Source organism: Falco rusticolus, chromosome 9 (assembly GCF_015220075.1).
Source record: "Falco rusticolus isolate bFalRus1 chromosome 9, bFalRus1.pri, whole genome shotgun sequence".
In the NCBI taxonomy this organism is placed as follows: domain Eukaryota; kingdom Metazoa; phylum Chordata; class Aves; order Falconiformes; family Falconidae; genus Falco; species Falco rusticolus.
Genome location: NC_051195.1, coordinates 34,454,545 through 34,474,638, shown reverse-complemented (window position 1 = coordinate 34,474,638; position 20,094 = coordinate 34,454,545). Strand labels below are relative to the sequence as shown.

The following is a 20,094-nucleotide window of genomic DNA, read 5'->3' as shown; positions in this document are numbered from 1 at the left end:
CACCAGCTTTGTTTCTTTTGAACACCTTTCTGAAAAGGTTTTACGGCTTAAGTTCAAGGGCTTAAGATCCCACTCAATTTGTAGTATTTGTAAGGAATTGCATATAATGAATTTAAAAGTTATAATGAAAATTACTTTACCACTTCACCAGAAATAGATGCTTGCTGGAGTTGTAAGCTTAATTATAAGCCAAATGACCTAGACCTGTCTATAGAAGCGCAGCCAGTAGAAGAGAAACACAGCTCATTTACACACAGGTAGATGAAACTATGATATATTATATCAGCCAAAAGCGTGTATAAATTAACATTTTTACAGTTTCTGTTTAAAAAGGGCATATCACATCAGAATTTAATACACTAAAAATATTTTGAACATGCGGTCTCAACATAGTCAGGCCAGTATTAAAAATCTAGATTTTTGTTTAACGCACTATAGTCACATATTTGCCACTGACCTATTACTCAGAATCTCTTTTTAATCAGCAATGTATAGATAAGTACCTTTATACATCTCCAATAAGGGCCTACTGTGTATGCTTATCAGTACATATATCAACACTGGAAGGTTTAAAAGAGATTCAACAGAGGGGCTGTGGTCACAACTACATTTTGGGTAAGTGATGTGTTATCATTATGTTGATGAAAGTGGAATTGTTTTGAACAAGTAGAAAAGGAAGCCTATTTAAAAGAAAAATATTGTTAAATAGAGTGTTGGATCCACATCAGATATTAAACATCATCCCAAGTTTGCTCTCTTTTTAGAACTAACTGCTGTTCTTAACCAGGTTACATCTATTACAATAATTCATGATAGGGAGTTAGTCACAGGAGACAGGTTCACTTTCTACATCACTTGGCCTCTGCTTTACTTATATTCTGTATCACAGAAGGTCAGATACTTCTTGATATTAATACACCCCGCATAGCACAGGAAAAGTGCAAAGACCCCTCTTCCCTCACTAAACTGTCAATTTACAGGCTAAATGTCTGGGGCAGAATTCGACACACACAAAGTCTGTTTATACCAGAACAAGCCCTCACCCCAGAAAATATTAAGATTCTGAAAACACTTGGATAAAGACCAAAAAAGTAAGAAAAAATAATCAGCCCCACAAGCCATCAACTATGCCATCAATAATACAAAGTATTTTACACCACTTGCACCTGAGTTGAAGAGTGGAAAAAAAGAGGGAGACTCTGTCAGTGCAAGAGAATGATTCATGTGACCACTTTGTCTTAATTACTCAGAACAACCAGTTTGTTGCTGTTTAGTGAAGAACAAAGATGTCAGCGTCCCTTGACAGAAAAAAAAATAGCCATCATGGTTGTGAAGATGATGACGATGGCCAGAACAACGATCAAAATCCGGTTTTGGATGATTCTGAAAAAAAGCAGAAGAGACAAAACCCCGGTGAATAAAACAAAATAGCAGAATATATATAAAAATCATAAAAAGAAGCACACAGATAAATATCTTGGAGAAAAAAACATATGGCCATGAATTTAGGACTTTACTATCCTGCGTATGTTCATGGTGTTTTACTTCTTTCAGTTTCCAGTGCTTCCAAACATTTCTTTATGTAGCTATTAAATCCAACTTTTGCATTCAGGAAAGAGTTAGACTTTCCTTAATTATGCATACACTTATATACATATTAGAATAACTGAAATACATCATGTTACAATTTATTAACCTTCTAAGTACAAATGAAATAATTAGTCCTCAGTCAGTGCAATCCAAGCAGGGTGGAGTATAATAGTAAATACCTTTGTATTTTTTATAGCCATTCTGACACCTTCACAGCTTTTTTAATCTGAACAGAAACAATTTATTCATTTTCAAGGGATTTTACTATTAAGGTACAAGATTTCAAGGAAACACATGTCAATGAGATACTTACTTGTACTAAAATACCAAGGGAAAAGTATAAAAGATAGTTTTGAAGAAAAGGATGATATAAAGAAGCAAGTGTCAAACTGTGAAGCTTATGTTGTAAAAGCATCTCCTGTCTCTGTAGCATACCTTTACTTATGGTAATAGGCAAATGTTATATTTTCTATGTAGTATAAAAAAATGGAAATAAGTAATAATAAAAAGATGCCAGAAATAGGAAGTCCTGATACTGTTCAATCATTTTTTGGGAGAAATCCCGGCTTCTAAAATCAGACACCACATCGCTTCAGATTTTGCCAGAAATTAATAGGTCAATTAACATGAATAAATCAACAAACTGTAGAATTTGAGGCATTTTATGGATTGTAAGAATTCAGCATTTGTTATTGCATTCTCACAGAGGAGGAAGAATATTTTCATAGGGTCTTCATGAAGCAGGAACTTTTGCAAAACAGGTTTGTACATGAAGCGTATCACCAGAATTGGAGAGGTATAGCAAAAATACCCCAGCAACCAAATGCAACAAAAGCACCCTAAGTTACATTTATTTTTATTTTTTCTTGTGCTTCTGCAAAACCAAATCAAAGCAAAACAAAGCCTTCACCAACCGAACAACACTAAGAAGAGGTAAAACCGTGTTTTGTGAAACATCAAACCAAGTACAAGGCTCCAACTTGAAGACAGGGAATCTAATGTGTTAAAATGAGCATATCTCATGCAGTGAAAGAGAGAAGAAACTCTAGAGAGCAGAGGGGAGTTTTCCTTGGTAAATGTTTTTCATTTGGATGCGGGTGGATATACATATAAATTATACTGGAAAGTGTAAAGAAAAATGCAGTTTTAACCAACTCCAAGCTCTCTCCTTGTTTATCCCCCCCCCCCCCCCCCCCCCCCAAGAGAAAGCAGTAAATGGATGGATGAAAACTGTCACATCAGACAGACACCCTCCCCTGTGACACTCTAAAAGGACTAGCTCTCTATCCTCCTGACAGGTTACAAAATGATCACATTTGCTGACACGTCTTCCGCAAAACTGCTTTAGTGTTTGTGTCCACTTTCCTAGCAGGAGATGAATGGGCTGCTTTGTCCTCATTTATCACTTAAAGCTGAACTAAGATCTGTCTCGTTTATTTTTCCCTTCCTCACTAGAAAGGCTCAACCACAGCATTAATTCTTTCGCGATGACAGCTAATTCAAACTTAACAGGCAATATTTACTCTGCCAAAAGGATGAGGAGGAGGGAAGGATGTTTCTCACTCTTTTTTTTCCCTTCCCCTCCCCAAAAAAAAAAAAAAAAAAAGTGTAGCAGGCTAACAAAATAAAGCTAATTAAGGGCTTTTGGTTCTTGTTGGTCTGCACTTCAATTTAACACCTGAACTTACAAGCTTGTCTTTTGTGGTGGGGTGTGACATTCCCTGCCAAACACCTGATAACAAACGATTTGCCCAGGCAAATGCATGAAAACCAGAATATATATTTACTCACTCACCCTCATCACTCCTGAAAAGACACTCAGCAAAATTGAAACTCAGCGGTGAAATAGATTAAAAGCATGAAAACTCTTAAAACATTCAGCCTTAAGTAATACACAGTGCAGCTGGCTTGACAACCATTTTATTTGTGGGATGTGGGCCCCAAGGCATCCATAATGCTAATTTACAAAGGATTAACTGTGAGTGAAACTTGCTTAATCTAACGCATAGTTGGGCAAAGGCATACATAACATACTGAGTGTTTAAATCAGCTCCTCCTATCTCTGGCCCACTGGAAAAAGCATTTTATCGTCCAAGACTTAAAGAAAAATAATATAAAAAAGCATCAATTCCTCCCAGTGCTTTATTTTTAATACTCTGGCAATACACACCCAATTGCAAGATTATTTAATCAGTGTCCGTGTCTCTAAAATCCTTGTCGAGAAAACACTGAGCAAGGCACGCTGTCACCTGTATCTGCTAATTGAAGGTTCACTTACGGTGTGAATCTAGGAAATAGATATCAAAGTTCAATTTCTAGGAATCTGAATTAGTCTGCACAGTGCAGCACAAGAATATCATATTAAAAGGAACAAATTAATCATGAAATAGGATGGATGTTATCAACAGACTCCTGCACTGAGGCATTATATACTTTTAATATTCAGCCGACAGTTAAAGATTAATTTTATATCTTTAAAAAAAAGAATAACATTGAGTTTTACTATTTTACTTTCAAGTGAGCACGTAAAATTAAACTAACTGCAAAGCACCAGAAGGATGGGGCTAGGAGGGTAATGACAGAGCTGTCCGGGAGCAGCAGGACAGTCCTCGAGGAGAACTTCGGACGGAAGCGGTGAGTGTTGAAGTCTGAGCCTGGGAGCTGCTGCTCAGACAGAGAACGCGAGTTCTGGGTGTCAGCATATTTCAGATCTCAAAGTCAACAGGCAAGGGTGACCCTTCAGAGTAAAGAAAAAATCAAGAGGAAAGGGGGCTTTGAGTGATCCGAGACAGTCAAGCCAGCTCACAGTGGTAGAACAATGGTTGGCATTGGCAGGACCCATCTGTAGGGAAGCCTATAGTACTGTCACAGCCAGACACCGCCAGTGGGTATTGCTCTAGGCAAAGCATCAAGGACTTTAAGTGGGGGAGGGAGTGAGAATACCAAAGGAGAAGAAAATGGGGCCTAACATTCGCTACAAAAAAATCCCAAAGGCTAACATGCTCGCAAGAAGCAGATGAGAGGCTTTTATCTCTATTACACCTTAAATTCAGCGAAATCTAGTGAATGAGGAAGCCCAGATTCTTCTTTGAAAATGCAAAGCATGTTTACAGGGTAAATAATTTAAGAAAGAATATATACTTGAAAGAAGACACCCATTGAAACATCCATGGCTAAAATGCCTGAAGGCAAAAACTTGTGCATTTGCATGCTGCATTTTATGAAGTTAGCACACTGTAGCTTTAAAAGAATGCATGGCCAAATTAAGAGGAATGTGTGACTGAAACATCAAGGATTCCTCAAGTTTACATTATGAATCATAGTGCTGTTGATACGAGATGAATTAACCATTTAGTCGATGCCGCTTAGGCACTGAATTCACACCAAGTCCTGCTGGAGCCCAGCGTGCTGGAGCTCGTTAACAGCCAATGTCTACTGTTCCTTTCATACTCGAAACTCTAGGAGCACAAGGGCTCATTCTACTTTGAGTTAGAAGAGACGAAAAATCTGTGCTTTTAAACCAAGTTCCATCTAGTTTATCATGGACAGCAGCCCAAAACATTTGGGTGCAAAACCACATAGAAACAGTAACTAAAGCAGATGCGAGGGTAACGTCAAACGACGCATTGGAAGAGCGGGCTGGACTAACAACGCAGAAAGTGCATCCCACTCCTGTTGAGTTTCCTTCTGCTCCTCCTTTCTAAACACCTGATCCGCTGTCCTGGCTTCTGGTCACAGTGCCTAACCTCCCACCACCGGTGCACTGGAGGCTCCCTCCTGCCAGTGCCAACTTTGCAAGCTGATGAATGACACCATCCACTGTGAGGGATCACCTCTTTGATGCACAAGGGGACCACTGATTTGCAAGAACAAGTCCCACAGCCATTACCAAACACTGATGTACCTGGCAAATCAGTTCCCCCTCACTCCCACCATAGCGGGAATTGTGCTGCATTTCCAGATTTCAAACCCCAAAATGATCCGCTCCTCTCCGTAGCTTTGCACACACATGCACACAATGGGTCTGACTCTGTTTGTGACATGTTTAGATCTGCTCCATATAAACACAAAGCAGTTCCTGAAAGCTTTTGCAAACCTTACATTAAGGATGCCAACCGTGTTTAAACCTTTTTACAAAACCACATTCATTAGCAGGGGAGTGCACGACATCTATATGGGTTCAGCCTGATGTCTTGCACATGTCTTAGTGCCTGACTGACCAGCATTGAATAATGATGCCTTGCCATTAAGCACTGATGGTACAATAACAATTGTCATGAAAATTAGCAATCACGGTAACACGTTAACAAAATACGGGATTTAAACGAACCACTGCAGGCTCTGGGTGCATGAAGAGTTTTGTGCCCTTAACTTGAAATAATGAAGACTACAAATAAAATACTGTAAAAATTTCTTACAGAAGCTCAACTCTGACATTGATACAAATAAAAAAAATACAGATGGCTTGGGGGATCAGTTAGCACACATTCATTACAACACAGGGCTTTATTCTTAAAGAAAGCATCTTGAAAAATAGTGTCCTGAGAAACACAGACTGATGATGGAGCACTGTCCAACAGTGTTTCACTGTAATACATGTATTTAAGATCTAACTAGAAGTGATTCCTATCAGTTTACTGCGTAGAAAGGCTTGCTCTCTGTATATGAGACTACATTTTAAATGGTCACTTTGAATACTTGGCTATTGCACTTTTGGGTGCCCTTTTATTTGTGATTGGCAGTTTTTACTAACGTGCAAGAAAATAGGTGCATGCAAATCAGTGGTAAGTGATTTTTAAGTGCCCAATATTCATGTGCAAATCAGCAAATTCAAACAAACACAAAGTGTAGGTCTAGTCACAAAGGCAAATACATACCAGGCAAAACTAAATGTGAATTTAAAGTAATACAGCTATACTCAGATACCTTCTGGACAGACACCATTATTACTATATATAAGGACATCTTGTTACGATAGATCAGGAGCTTTCAAACAGAAGCACTAGACCCCACACAGGGCAATAAAATCTTACGACTGGTAAAGCAAAGCCTTAGATACATAATGATAAATCTCTAAGTTCAGGGTATCTGGGGGCTGTTCAAGTAACTATTCATCTTTCCCATTTTTAGGTTTAAGAATGCTTTTCTTAAATAAAAGCAACTGAAAAGAACTAGACAGTCTGTGGCAAAACATAAAGACATGGCAACCTACTGAAATAAAAGAGCAAGAGAGCCCTGCCTAGCAAAATTACAGCTGGTTGGAAGTATCTGACTTGAGCCATTTTTCATCATTAACAACTGAAATTAGCAAACAGAAATATTAGTGAAAAAGTATCTTCCCAAGTTGCATACAACTCCTTGGCTACCTTCTAGCTGACCTTGGAAAAAGCGAGGAATTTGGAAAACACTCAAGTTTTTTGTCCTCTCCCCTGCCCCAAACTCGGAAAGTCAGTCCACATTTGTTATGTTCTCAAGCCGGAAGAACCAATTACATTGTAATTGACGTTGTGCATTTACAGGTGAAAAGGCTCCGTGGGGTAGTGGAGAGGGGATGGAAAACCCCCCTTGCCCTCCTCTTCCTCCATGGCTTACTTCATGCCTAAAAGGCCACGCTGCCTGGGCTTCCCCGGCAATCTGGAGACAGGCCATTCCCAGCAGGAGCCTATTTCATATTCTCTGAATTCCTTCCCAAAGGAGCCTCTTCCCCTAGGACAGGGGCTCTAGGGGCTCTAGTGCCTTATGTGTAAGACCTTGGGAAAATCCATTAAAACTTGCTGAAAACTGAGCAGATAATGAACTTAAAGCCTCAAAAATGGAGAAATGGAGAATTAAAAAATGATGGCATTTTTCTAGCTGACTAGCAGGGTTTTTTTTTGAAAGAGAGAGGCCATGCAAGGTGCCTAAGATATTGCTGATAGGGCTGAGGAGTTGTGCAGCACCACATCCTCTAGCTTTAAAGTTCAGTCTGAAGGACTGGGGCTGTCTACTTGTAATAACATGGATACCAATCTCTAGTTATAATATTACACTCAAACCACATCAATGTGTTTCCACCTGGGCCCTGAATGAAAGAATGAGTCATGTAATAACAGGTGCAGGGAGGTAGTCACACTATCCAGCTTTTAAACATCTAAATTGTATCTAGCTAATTCTCTCTCGGCTCCCTGGATATGGAAGTTAAGAGTCCTGCTCCAAACTGCCTTCTGTTTTTCCTGGCCCTATATGCACCCCAGGAGAATTAGTCAGTTAAATTAGCTGGCTAGGTTAGGTGTCTAAGAGCCTAGGCAGGGGTGAATATCCCTAAAAGCTTGAAGATGAGGCCCAAGCTAGAAAGCTGGCTGGCTTCGAAGGCAAAACCGTACAAGAAAGGTGTTCTTATATTGTAAAACGTCTGTACTCTCCCATTAATCAGAAATATTGCAGAGATGAAACTCACCAGTAAAGCAGATGATGTTCACCAATAATCAGCCAGTAAATACTTTGATTCATCATCTCGCTTTAATGGATCCCATACTTGCACACGATATTCTGACCAGAATCAAAAGACTTTGACAGTTTTTCCGGAGGAGTAAGAGATAGGAGAGACATCCCTCTCTGGGATGAATGCCTCCCGAAATGCAGTGCCTCCTTGGTTCAAGGAACTATGTTTTTTTTTTCACCTTGCTGTGTCATCTTCTGACAATCCTACCATGAAGATTAAAGTTTAAAATTAATGTTATGATATCTGATAGTTAAAATACTTATGGAGACACCTAATTCATAACTGAAAACTTGCAACATGTTCCAAAGGTCACAAACCCATGTGAACAACACTGGAGTACAGTCTCGCTGGCAGCCACCAGGATCAGCACAGCTTGTAGGAGCCCTGGCTCAAGGAGCTGGAGATGTACCCAGGTGATCACTGCAGGGTGGGGAGAGAGAAGGGGGCACACTGGGCTGGAAGGAGAGGCATCTACAGGAACAATGGGAAGACAAATGTATGCAGGCTTCAGCATGCAAACTGTGAGAACAGGGACAGCCTGCAAGAGGACCACATGGACATAGGACTTAAGGTAAGAAGGCAAAAAATCAGGGTACTGTACATCTTCTGCTAGCTTGGATTCTATTCATTGCCTATTTTTAAAACACACAGGAAGGCATTTCTGAAGGATGAAAAGTATCCCTCTGCTGATGAGAGACCCTGGACAGGGAACATTTCTCTGCATGGTTGTGATGCAACTTCAGCTCTCTCCTGTCTCCAGGTCCACTCCTTCCATGGAGGGAACCGATTACATTACTACCATCATTAGGAGGAACGGCGGGTGGCTTCTGGGACCATGAAAACTCACCAGCCAAAACTGGTGAGGGATTAATTCATTTCATGCAATGCAGAGGCAACACCAGATCTCTTTCGCAAGTCTTAGTGAAGATCATGTGCGCAGTAGCAACTGGAAGTGGACGGAGTCAAGGTTGTATTAATCTCCATCCAGCCTTTCTCAGGGTACTGAAGTATCAACAAGAACAAATCATGCATTTAGTCACCTGAGCATGACTAAGAACCATAGGCCTCAGCAGACATTACGAGCGTATTAGAGCTCTGAGGGAGGGTGGATAGCCCAGCTGTCAGCGGAATGGCATCCTTCAGCACATCGGTCGCAGGAAGCCCTGGTCCCCAAACAGTTAACAGGGGAAAAAGCCCCAACCCCAATCCCCTCATCAGCACTCAAAGCTAAAGCAATTATTTCTCCAGCAGAAGAAATGTACGCAAGCTATAAAATGACAAGAACATACATGATCACGTACTGGCTTTTATGATAAATATAGTTACATTTACATTCTGGGTGATTTAAAGGGAAAAAAAAAATCTAAAGTCTGCATTTTATCAACTTTCACAATCATTAGAAACAAGTAAAATATATATCTCACACAGATGAAAGAAAGTAACATCTTTTGCCCTGCCTCACTTTAATTAATGACTAATCTACAGCTTTTAGGTTTGATGAAGCTGGAGACCGGACACAGCTACTTTACTTGCATTATTTTCCCCTTATCACACCATATTTGACTGGGCATCTTTTTGTATGGCAAGTTTTCTACAATTGTCTTAACAATGTTGACCTCTTTTGTAAAAACCTGAAGGCATCTGCAGCAATTGTTCCTGAAGATGTGCTATCCAAAATGTTACCATTTCATAGCACTTCTTGAATGATAGAATATATTTTTTTTTTGGTATATATTCATTTTTTTCAAATGCTATAAAAGAAAGGAAAACAATCATGGCTAAGGCCATTTGTGAGATGGCATTAAAAGAGCCTTCTCTGAGACAGATAAAAATAATGAGAATCTTTCTGTCAAGAAGGATTTAGAAAATATCACTAGCATTATTAAAATTTAATTTTTTACTGTGCTTTTTGGTTCCCCCTTTTCCAGTGATAATGAGCAGGACTGCACACCTCCACAATGCTAGCACTTGTTTTGAGCAATAAATTCAGCCTTCCAGTCTGAAGACATTTCAGACAACAATTTTGACTGCTATAGGCTTATTTTTCCAACCTGTTCTGTGCTTTGAGTCTCCCTATAAAAAAACAGTTCATAAGCTAATTTTCCACAAGGCCAGTGGAACAAATAAAAATCAATTTTTGCCCAACTGGTTCAAAGAAAACCTGGGAACAGTGAAGACAGAACAGTGAAAAATAAAAAGAATCGATGTATTCACAAATGGTTTACCTGATAGAGAACTATCAAATTAGTTGACAGGAGATACTTGCCACTATTAAAGTATTTTCTCTTCAGCATGTTACAGTATTTCTATTAGGGGAGCAGAAATGCCTCTACTTTGTTATGACCTCAGACACCTTGGTTTAATAACCGCAACAAGCCTCCATGCATTCTGCGAAACTACAGGGCAGAAAGTCGAAGCGCAAGAGCGCTTGCAGATCTTGCAACCAGAGGGTCCTGCAAGCTCAGCCTGGCTTAGAACGGGTATAAGTTTTCATGATCTGGTGGAAGGAGCAAAGATTCCTCCTTCAGCAAACACAGGGAGACATCCATGACCTCAGGCCAACCTCTTCAGGAGGAATTTGGTTCATCAAGAAAGGAAAAAATCATAGAATACTGACCAGACTTCCCTCCCCAGTTAAAAACCCAAATGTTCTGGAGCGTGCTGAAGACTAAGCAGTTTAATATCTCTTGGAGAGCAGAATACAAATTTCTCCCAGGATGGGAATCCCATTCGTAGAATTCAAAGCTTTCAGAATCCCAAGAACAACCCAGGGCACAGGTTTAATGTTGTGGCCCGATCCATTTCATCATCTTCTCCACTAACTGGGTAAGCGTTTTTGAAACCACAACATTGAGAAGGGATTGGATAGGTGCTTACGCCTGCCTGTCTGCAGCCAGAAAAATACATCTGGAAAACTGACTGAAGAACAGAATCTACTTTTTAATACAAATTAACCATCACTCCTGTGGAAATAAAACAAATTTATAATTTACAAGCTTAAATATTAAGGAAGGTACTTTTAAGTAGCTGTAATCTTCACCCTAGTATGTAGCATTTTATACACTCCATTTTTATGAGTTGGCTTTAAAATGTGACTCATTTTAACAGAAAAAAAAAAAAAGGATTAAGTATGTTACTCTGAAGCAAAGCTGCATATTACCTATTTAAAAATATTGTAACATACCATGGAGACATCATTTCTAGGGCCAAACAAAACATTGCTCAATGAAGAAATGACATGAAATATAAAATATTCAGCTGCGGAATGCTATTTGGAGTTAAGCAGTTTCATTGCCAATAAATAGCATCATAATAAATAGTGTGCATGTAGGAAAAAAGTATACCTGTTCTTCACTATTTGAGATGCAACAACTTAGTGTGGGAAACTAACAAAGATACTACTCATCCACTGAGCACATACAAGGAGAAACTAAAAACCACCACACATTTTGATTCTGAATCTCTTACAACTGATGCTAATTTGCTTATGATATCTGCCTGATTTAGAGCTAATCTTCTGTAAATTAACTCCTAATGCTGTCTGAAATAATCCTCTTAATGCTGGTCTGTCTTGAGTACTTTATATCAAATACCATGAAATACACAAGCACATACAAGGCATATAGCATTTGTAGCGCCGCTGGCTGCTCTCGAATACATGCTGTGCCATGAAGATGCAAGCGTTGTGCAGAGATATGCGGCCCTGGGGCAGCTTTGGGACAGCACAGGGTCATGTTGCTCTGGTTGTCCCCTTTGGAGGGGAACAGCAGGCCAGGACTGTGTCCCACCAGCTCCTGGCCACCAGAGAGCCAAGGAGGCTCTTTGCCTCCTTTAAGAACGGTGCAAGGAGGTGCCATGCCACGCTCCAAACCTCCCACCTCCAGCAGCAGATGATAATGAGAAAAAGGAACCCGTTCAGGCCTCGAGATTTCCGAATGACAAGATGTGTGTTAAATAGCACTAATTATCAGCTGGAAGCCTAATCTGATAACTTGTTTGAAAACAAGACAGAGACGGACAATTTTATTTCTTCCGATGAGGAAAATATTTTTAAGGGTGTTGCTTCAGCATTGGCCAGCTTAATTATTATTGTCAGTGTGCTAACTGTATTCAAAAATATTTCTTTTCCACTAAATCCACCGGAACAATTTTCTCCCCCAACATTAATTTAACGATACAGCCGAAAACTTAATTGATATTGGTGAGCAATGCAATTCCAACGTATTATTTTCTCGGGTTTTGAAACATAAATGGCAGGCACAACTTTGACTGAATGGACCTCTTTATATTTTAACAGGCGGTTTATTGGCCCAGACTCCAACATGTAACAAGCACAATTGCAAAAGCAATACATTTTTAATTGAAAAATTCATGTATTTTTACTATGAAAGTGACTCAAATAACAAGTAACTTTGTCAGGTAAAGGGCTTTTAAAACAATTTTTATATATGGAATGTTGTGTAGAAATTATATTCTTACCATAGCAAGCTCTTATAGGAGGCTATTAAAGGAAAAAATATGTATTGTTTAAAGCATACTTTATTGGAGCTTGCTTTTTTAATATATTAAAGAACAGATAAAGCACAGTGATCAGTGAGCTGTCTGTGTCCAACAGCTCTTCAAGAGCCTTGTGGAAATGTATAAAACAAGCAGTGATACAATCCTTTGCCAAACACTGTCATAAATTTTTTATTTGGCAGCTAACATTCTCACTAGTTTTCTTGGCAGCAATTGGGACCTTTAGCAAGAAAGGTGCAGGAGAAAAATACCTTGTTTAGAGATGTTTTCAACACTTTCTGGGATTTTTCAGAACTTCTGCCTGCAGCACATTTTACAACCATAGTCTCCAGTCACCTGATGAGTAGGTGGTGGTTTAAAACTTTTTTTTTTTTTTTTTTTTAATATAGACAGCCTACTACCTCCCTCTGGCCTTCAGCCTAGGATGCGAGTGTGGAGGGGGGCTGTATGCGTTCCACAGAGATACCAGTGGTTGCTCTTCTCTGTCTAGACAAAAAAACTTGAAAATAATACCAGAATGTACCTTTCATTGCTCCTGATACTATCTTGCATCTTATTCCTAGATGACAGAGATAAATGAAAAGCAAACATGTGATGATTACTTTTGCATTTTTCTGGGGAGATGTCTGCAGGAAAGCTGGTCACAGGTGCAGCTACCCTGGTCAGCCGGCAGACTGCCTGATAGACAGAGCTGTGAAAGAGAATTCCGTACCCAGATCTGCTCTACCAAGTTTAGTTTTTTTTTAAAAGATATGCTAAAGTTGACATCTGATGCACAGCCTTCCTCCGTGCACGCAGATATGCTGATGCATCGTATACATGAAAATACGGCTCCAGCAGGACTGTGGTTTGGGCTATACAAGGCAGAACGGAATAGCGAGCTCTTACCAATTCACCTATGGAGCAGATGTTTTGTATTTTGGTATTTCATTGTTTCAGAATAGAAACAAGATGAACCTTTTGCATCTCAGCAACTTCCTCCGAAACTTTCACACCAATAAGATATATCTCAGTCCTTCCACGGACATAAAAGCAACAGCTTCTCTTAAACAGGTGTGGGCCAGGAAAAGCACCTTTTCTGTATTTGCTTCAAATTATAAAGGTTGGAATTTAGTTTTAGCACAAATTGCTTTAATCACAGGGTAAATTAAAGTAATGACATTACACCTACAAACACAAACCAACAAGCTTCCCCGCAGCTTGTGTTCCAGTTTTGGGTCGCGTGTTTACCAGGGGCATCATCCCCCCAAAGAACTTTCTAGAGCTCACACAGACATCTAGTGGCTGGTGAAAACACTGCAAGCACGTCATCGCATCTGACAGCCGGGCCGGGGACAGAGAAGTTATGCCAGGGATGAGTTGAGCTAATTTTGTCTCTGTTACAGCTACGGGTGGGCAACCAAACAGGGAGAGAGTCGCTGCCTTTGTGCCACCTCAGGGACTCATGCTGCTGCCGTGGTGTGAGAGATGCTCTCTTGGCAGCTCTGGCTTCCCGAAGTCTCCTAATCATTGATTCTTTCCAGTTCGGTTGGAACTATTTTCACCTTTCTTCCAAGTGCTTTTAGATTTCTCTCTCATTGCTACTATCTCATTTTACTTAGAAACCCAAGACCTTGATTATGCCATATTGTTTGAAAGGTTCTCTGAGCGCGGCTGCATGCGATGACGTCTGTTGGAAAGCAACAAAGCAATGCAATTTTACAGACGGCAAAACACGCCCTCCTCCCCCCCCCCCAAAAAAAAAAAAAAAAGAAGTAGAAAGTCAATAATAAATCCCCAAGTTTTTGTAAAGGAATATGACTTGCTCTATGGTCCACATCAATCAATGGAAAGATGCCTAAAATTTCACTGGGGTTTGAGTCCCACATCTGCAAAGGAGATCAAGAGCCACAGCTCTGCACAGCGTTGTAAGAGCTCAGCGCCCTGATTCTGCTCTGTTACACCATTTTAAATCACGCGGTACTCAGTGGTGTCATAACCCTGTACATCTGTGTCAGACCCTCTGTTGCAAGGGCAGACTTGATGCCAAGAATGCAAAACAGATGTTGCTTTCCTAATGTTTTCTTGTTGTCATTTTAAGTTGTTTTCATGGGGTTCTGTTTTCATTTTGGTGAGTGAAACAGGTCGGCAGGACATGTCAGAGGGCAGACCAGAGGAATGCTTCTGCATCTTCCTTTTTATTTTGCGTCCATGTGTGAATATACATAGACTCGGCGTTACAATCAGGAAAAATCTTTTTCTTTTCTCTTTAAGCTTCATTTGAGCTATGCTCTGTTCCCTTGGGTCAAAAAGAAAGGTAGCTGTTTGCAGATGGGAAAAAGGACTTTTGTGAACAGCAAAACTGCATCACCGAACAGCTTAAGAAAAAGATTTTCTGAAGTTATTTTTTACTACAATTTTAAGAGGAAACAGGGATAAATACATCTTTTTTGCATGTTGACTCATTAACAAATTTAGCAATAAACACTTTGTAATTAAGTCCACTAGTTTACTGCTGTCCAGAAGTTTCTCAACACTCTTTGCACAGAGGGTTTTGGAAAACATAGAACTAAGAAACGGTGAAGGCAAATCCCAACAGCTTGCTCAAGCAAATCTAGCTGAGGCTTAAACTCACTTCTGAACACTGAAATTTGAGATGCCGTATCAAATAAGCAGCTCTTTTTCCCTGAAGAGAAGAAACTGGGTGTAGCTAACCTAGTGCATAATAGGTTTATTCTCATTCACAAAACAGGAATTACTTTATGGCCCCAAAGTAAAACTAGCACAGAAATATACTGGCAGATTTGCTGCAGATGTGTGTTGTGACACGTATGCAGGGAATCTGCTATTAATCACATGCTAAGATTTTAATATTATGTAGGGTAATGCAGGCAATCATTATGGTGAAGGTTCTGGATTCATAAAAGCCTAACCCACAAATGGGTCTTTTAAATTTAATACATTTGAGCTCACTCTCACCCTGCACCAGTCGAATTCCCTGATTCGCACCCCCCCCCCCGCTCCCCATCACATACATTTATTTCAATCTCTATTGTAAGTTTCTTTCTGTGCTTTTGCTCCACTTCTTTTCTTGCAACATATGACAGTTGGGGAAAGCGTAGCTTTTCAATTCTCCTGTTTATCGGACTATGACAGGAATGTTCTTGTTAGAGGGGCTGTTTGTGAGACCCTTGGACACGTACCCAGCACAGGAAATGGTCTGGCTCAAATGCTGGAAAAGCCATCCTTCACCTGAATCCTTCAAAATTTGTGTCCCAACATAACTAGAACCTATGTATCCGTACCCGGGTTAAGATTACTATGGACAATTATACCATGGAAATGCATTATTCTGACAAAGCAATCAATCACGTTATTTCTCACAACTTCAGTTCACCCCTACAATTTTCCTTACCTCCAAAGCCAGCTGGATATTATATTACCAAAGCTGTTGAAAGGGTGTAACACTAACCATGAAGCCAAAGGCCACTAAAACTATGCAATGCATAAATTTTTATTGTTTGCTCAGCATTGAAATCTCATTAGGGCTCATAACTCATCGGCGCACTGCAAACATTTGCATCTGCTGATCATGAGAACTTAGATGGAATGTACACCTTTGGCTAATTTACTTGTTATGTTTTTAGATGAGACCATTGGTGTTGCTTTCTGTTTTCTTTTTAAAAAAGTCCTTAACGTGGTTGTGAGTCGAATGTCCACTTTTTAAACTAAATACATTAAAACTTTCATTTGCAGTTTCTCAAGGTTGTTCTGTTGCTGGCAATGCTCATGATCATCATTTTACAAAAGCTTCATTTGACTTAGTATTCAGGTTAATCGTTGTTTGAAAACTGTGCCCCATAGAGCATTTCACTTCATTCATCCTTTCTGCTTTATGCAGTCACATTTTAATTAGATTAAAATTTGTCCTCCAATTAGCTTTCATTAAAGTTTATAGATTACAGCAAAAATCTCCACTGAGTTGTGCTTCAAAACTGTGCCTAAAGTTTAAAATGAAATAACTGTGCAAATGAAGTGATTATGAAGATTATTACTATGCAAAAAACATCAGTCGCTTCTTGGTTTACTTATACATTTAACTCTGTAATTTATTTTGCCGACTTCAATACCTCTGTGTTCTCCAGAGTAGTCATCATAATAATACTTTACGGTTACAGGATACCTTTCATTCCTAAGGATCCTTAGGGGCCTGATTCTGTAGTCCTTACGCACACCAGTACTCCTGCTGAAGTCCCTGCCACTATGCGAGCAAGTCCTACTCGCTGTGTGTGAACCAGAACCCAGCTACAGGTCAAATCCTGCCTTCTGATACCCACGTACCGTTCTGTTGATTTGTGCAGCTCAGAATGCAAACCAGATATGAACGTTATGTAAAAAATCCTTTCACCTAATGCTGGGTGAGATGTGGCAGCTGTTCAGTGGTGCATGGTTACAAGACTCACCTCTTTCAATGAGGGTGTGAAGACAGATACTCCCCCCACCCCAGTTAAAACTGCAGAGAAAACTGAGGATGTAATTACCCAAAGAGGAAACGACTCGGTAGGACATGGGCTGGGGCTGCATTTCTCCTGTCACTTGTGTCTTCAGATGCAACACTGCCAAGTATCGAGTGCCCAGTCGCTAATACCTCCTGAACATGCGGATTTACTATGTGCTGAAGGCAATATAAAGTTTACAGTTCACCAGGCTGATCCTAAAACCAGAGCAGACATTTATTCTGGAGCAATCTCTAGGTGGAACACATGGGACTTCATGTTGGAGCAGAGCTCCACAGAAATGGATCTGTTTGCAGGAAATTCTCTTCCAATAGCAAGAGCTATAAATATATACACATAATTTAAAAAGAAAAAAAAAAAAGAGAGAGAGATGCAGCCAACATCTTAAAACTAAAAATAGTGACACTTGGGTTACAGAAACAGGGACCTGTCTTTGCTCTAGCAACATATTTCTGATAGGAGGAACAGACTCGGAAACAAATACTTTAGTACAAATGAAACGTAGTTCGTGAGCATGAGAGGACGATTTCAGCAAAATGCAGGAGCTTAAAAAGCAGTCTCCTATTTTTCATGCACTAGTTTGTTGAACAATCATGAGTAAACCTTCACATCACTGAGATAACCAGCGTTATTCCCACTTAGCAGATGCCAAAACTAAAGTTTAAGGGTGTCAAAGGTTAGAGGGGAGTTTATAGTTTGAACGTTCTGACTCTAAGCCCTGTACTCAAGCCAAGACCATGTTTCCAAGATGCAAAGCATCCAGCAGCAATACTAATTTTAGGAGACACACTCAGGTCTGTCCCTTCCTCCCCCTGCTTCCACCTCCTCTTGGCGTTCATTTCTCCCATCGCGTTGCAACATGCCAACCTCAGTTGTGCTGATTCAACAGCTTGCAGATCCATGTGATGAATCAGATCAAGCAATTGATCCAAGATAAAAAAAGAAAAAGAAAAAAGATGAGGGTGGGTGGGAAAGGAGAGCTATTTTGTATAGGATCAATTCAGTTTCAAGACACTGACCGCAGAACAGAAGTTCCCTTAAAAATGAGAGAGCAGCTGGATGCAGCATAGAGGCAGGAGCGAGTATTTTTGGGAGCAGGAGACCCTATTGTTGATGCTGATGGTTTTGTATCACAGAACTGAGGTCCAAACCATTCTGAAAGCATTCCATTTTCATGTTTTAACTCTTCTACAACTCGCCTTCCTTTTACCTTCCTTTGCCTAACTTGGTTCTGAGGAAAAGCGTAGCCACTCCATACTACCTTTGCACAACAAATTTGCACAAGGCAATTCAGAAACTGGAAGTATTTCACTTTCCACAATTAAAATCTGGAACACCAAGTTTGCCTTCTCAATTACATTGACTATATTGCAGAAATACTGCTCCATTTCCTCAGTAGAGTTGTCACGTTTCATAAAATACAGACAAACTAGTCATGCTTTATGTCAAGGGTGCATTTACAAATAGTTTATAAAGGATTTAGATGATTAACCATATATTGAGACAGTTAATCAAATTTAAGAGGCTATTTTAGAATTCTACAGATCAAGCAGTTATTTATAATCCTGGTTATTGCTTTCTACTCTATATCCACCCCTAATGCACACCACTATAACATTCTGCTAACTCTTTATAAATGATTTGTGTTGGTAAAATAGTAATAAAAAAGCCCAAATCCTATCCCAAGAAATAGGTTAGATAATCAGGACTGTGTGACTCCTAGATTAAATTAATCAGATCAAATAATCAGATCTTTGGGGGTAGGTAGACAGCCCGTGCCATGATTTAGATACTTCAAGGCCCTTAAAAATCTCAGCCCTCACCACTCTGCACATGGGACTTGGGCAATTTTAAAAAGTTGGCTAAGTGTCATCTGAAAAGGCACAAACGCTGAAGTAACGGCAACAGCTGAGGAACACATCTTTTCTTCGACAAAACATCAGCACCACGACAGGATGCTTAAAGCTTCAGTGCTTCATGCTGGTTGTGGAAAAAAAAGCCCAACAATGGAAGCCTTGAGGAATGCTAAATATAACTGGTGTCGGTACAAAATACGGTCTGCTCAGTTAGAACAGAATGAGAAATTATTTCTTGTGATTCTGTTCGGTCATTTGAAGCAGCGTCTTCTTTTTTTAATATTTTTCACTTGGTACCGGATGTATAGAACATTTGTGATGTTACATGTGATTTATAAAGTTTTTTTTAAAAAATTTGTTCTGGAAGTATAGTGTATTTGGTGCTATTTTTGCCTAGGAATGGAAACTTGAACTGGAAATAGAGTCATTCATTCACACGTAGAGGATGACATCCCGTTGACAGGCATGCAAACTTGGAAAGGTGCTACACAGTCACTCTTAAAATACTACACTATATTTTTTTTCCTTCTAAGCTTCAATTAAGTAAATGTTGAAGAGGGATCAGTACTTTGTTAAGGCTAAGGGTTCATCGTTTGCAAGAGATCATCTTTCAGAAGTACAAAGACAGAAAAGTCAAGGCACTAACTACTAAATAAACTGTTTTCACAACAGAAGTGGCACCTTCAAGCCCCTCTACAGCAAGGTGCTGTGCTGCTGAAGTTCTGCTCATTCAGATGTTGATTTTGAAGAACATTCCCTCCTATAATCAGAAAGGTCCTCAATCCTTCCTGCCAGGTAGTTGGTAATTTGTGTTGGGTTTTCTTTCTTTTTTTTCCTCTTTTTTTTTTCTTTTTTTTTTTCCAATTCAGGGAGAATGAAAATCATAAAAGGCGTGAAAATACAGCTGAAGTAGATATATTCACAGATTCTAATATAGCTGGAATGCTGTTGGTGCTAACGAGCCCTGAGCAAGCGATCCGTGTCTGGCATGCACTGCCAAACAAACTACAATTACAGAAGAACCAAAAATAACATAAGGAACTTTAAACCTCCTGAATTTGTGAGCCTGGGCCTAAGAATTATATTTGCACTTGCTCGCACAGGCTCGCTTCCAAAAGGCACCCAAAACTGGAAGGACCTTTCTAGTGGGAAG

At 39.7% G+C, this 20,094-nt stretch overlaps 1 protein-coding gene across 4 annotated transcripts in view; it reads right to left on the bottom strand.

Annotated features, from left to right (window-relative positions):
• VTI1A (vesicle transport through interaction with t-SNAREs 1A) overlaps window positions 1-20,094 on the bottom strand; it is a 276,781-nt gene that overhangs the window by 2,048 nt on the left and 254,639 nt on the right. For 2 of the 4 annotated variants that reach the window (XM_037401456.1, XM_037401457.1), the window contains one exon: window positions 1-1,383. This exon is cut by the window's left edge and continues 2,048 nt beyond it. In XM_037401456.1, the coding sequence (XP_037257353.1) occupies window positions 1,290-1,383 (94 nt within the window). In that variant the 3' untranslated portion in view covers window positions 1-1,289. The remainder of the gene's footprint in view (window positions 1,384-20,094) is intronic. The other 2 variants (XM_037401459.1, XM_037401460.1) reach the window with 1 other exon arrangement.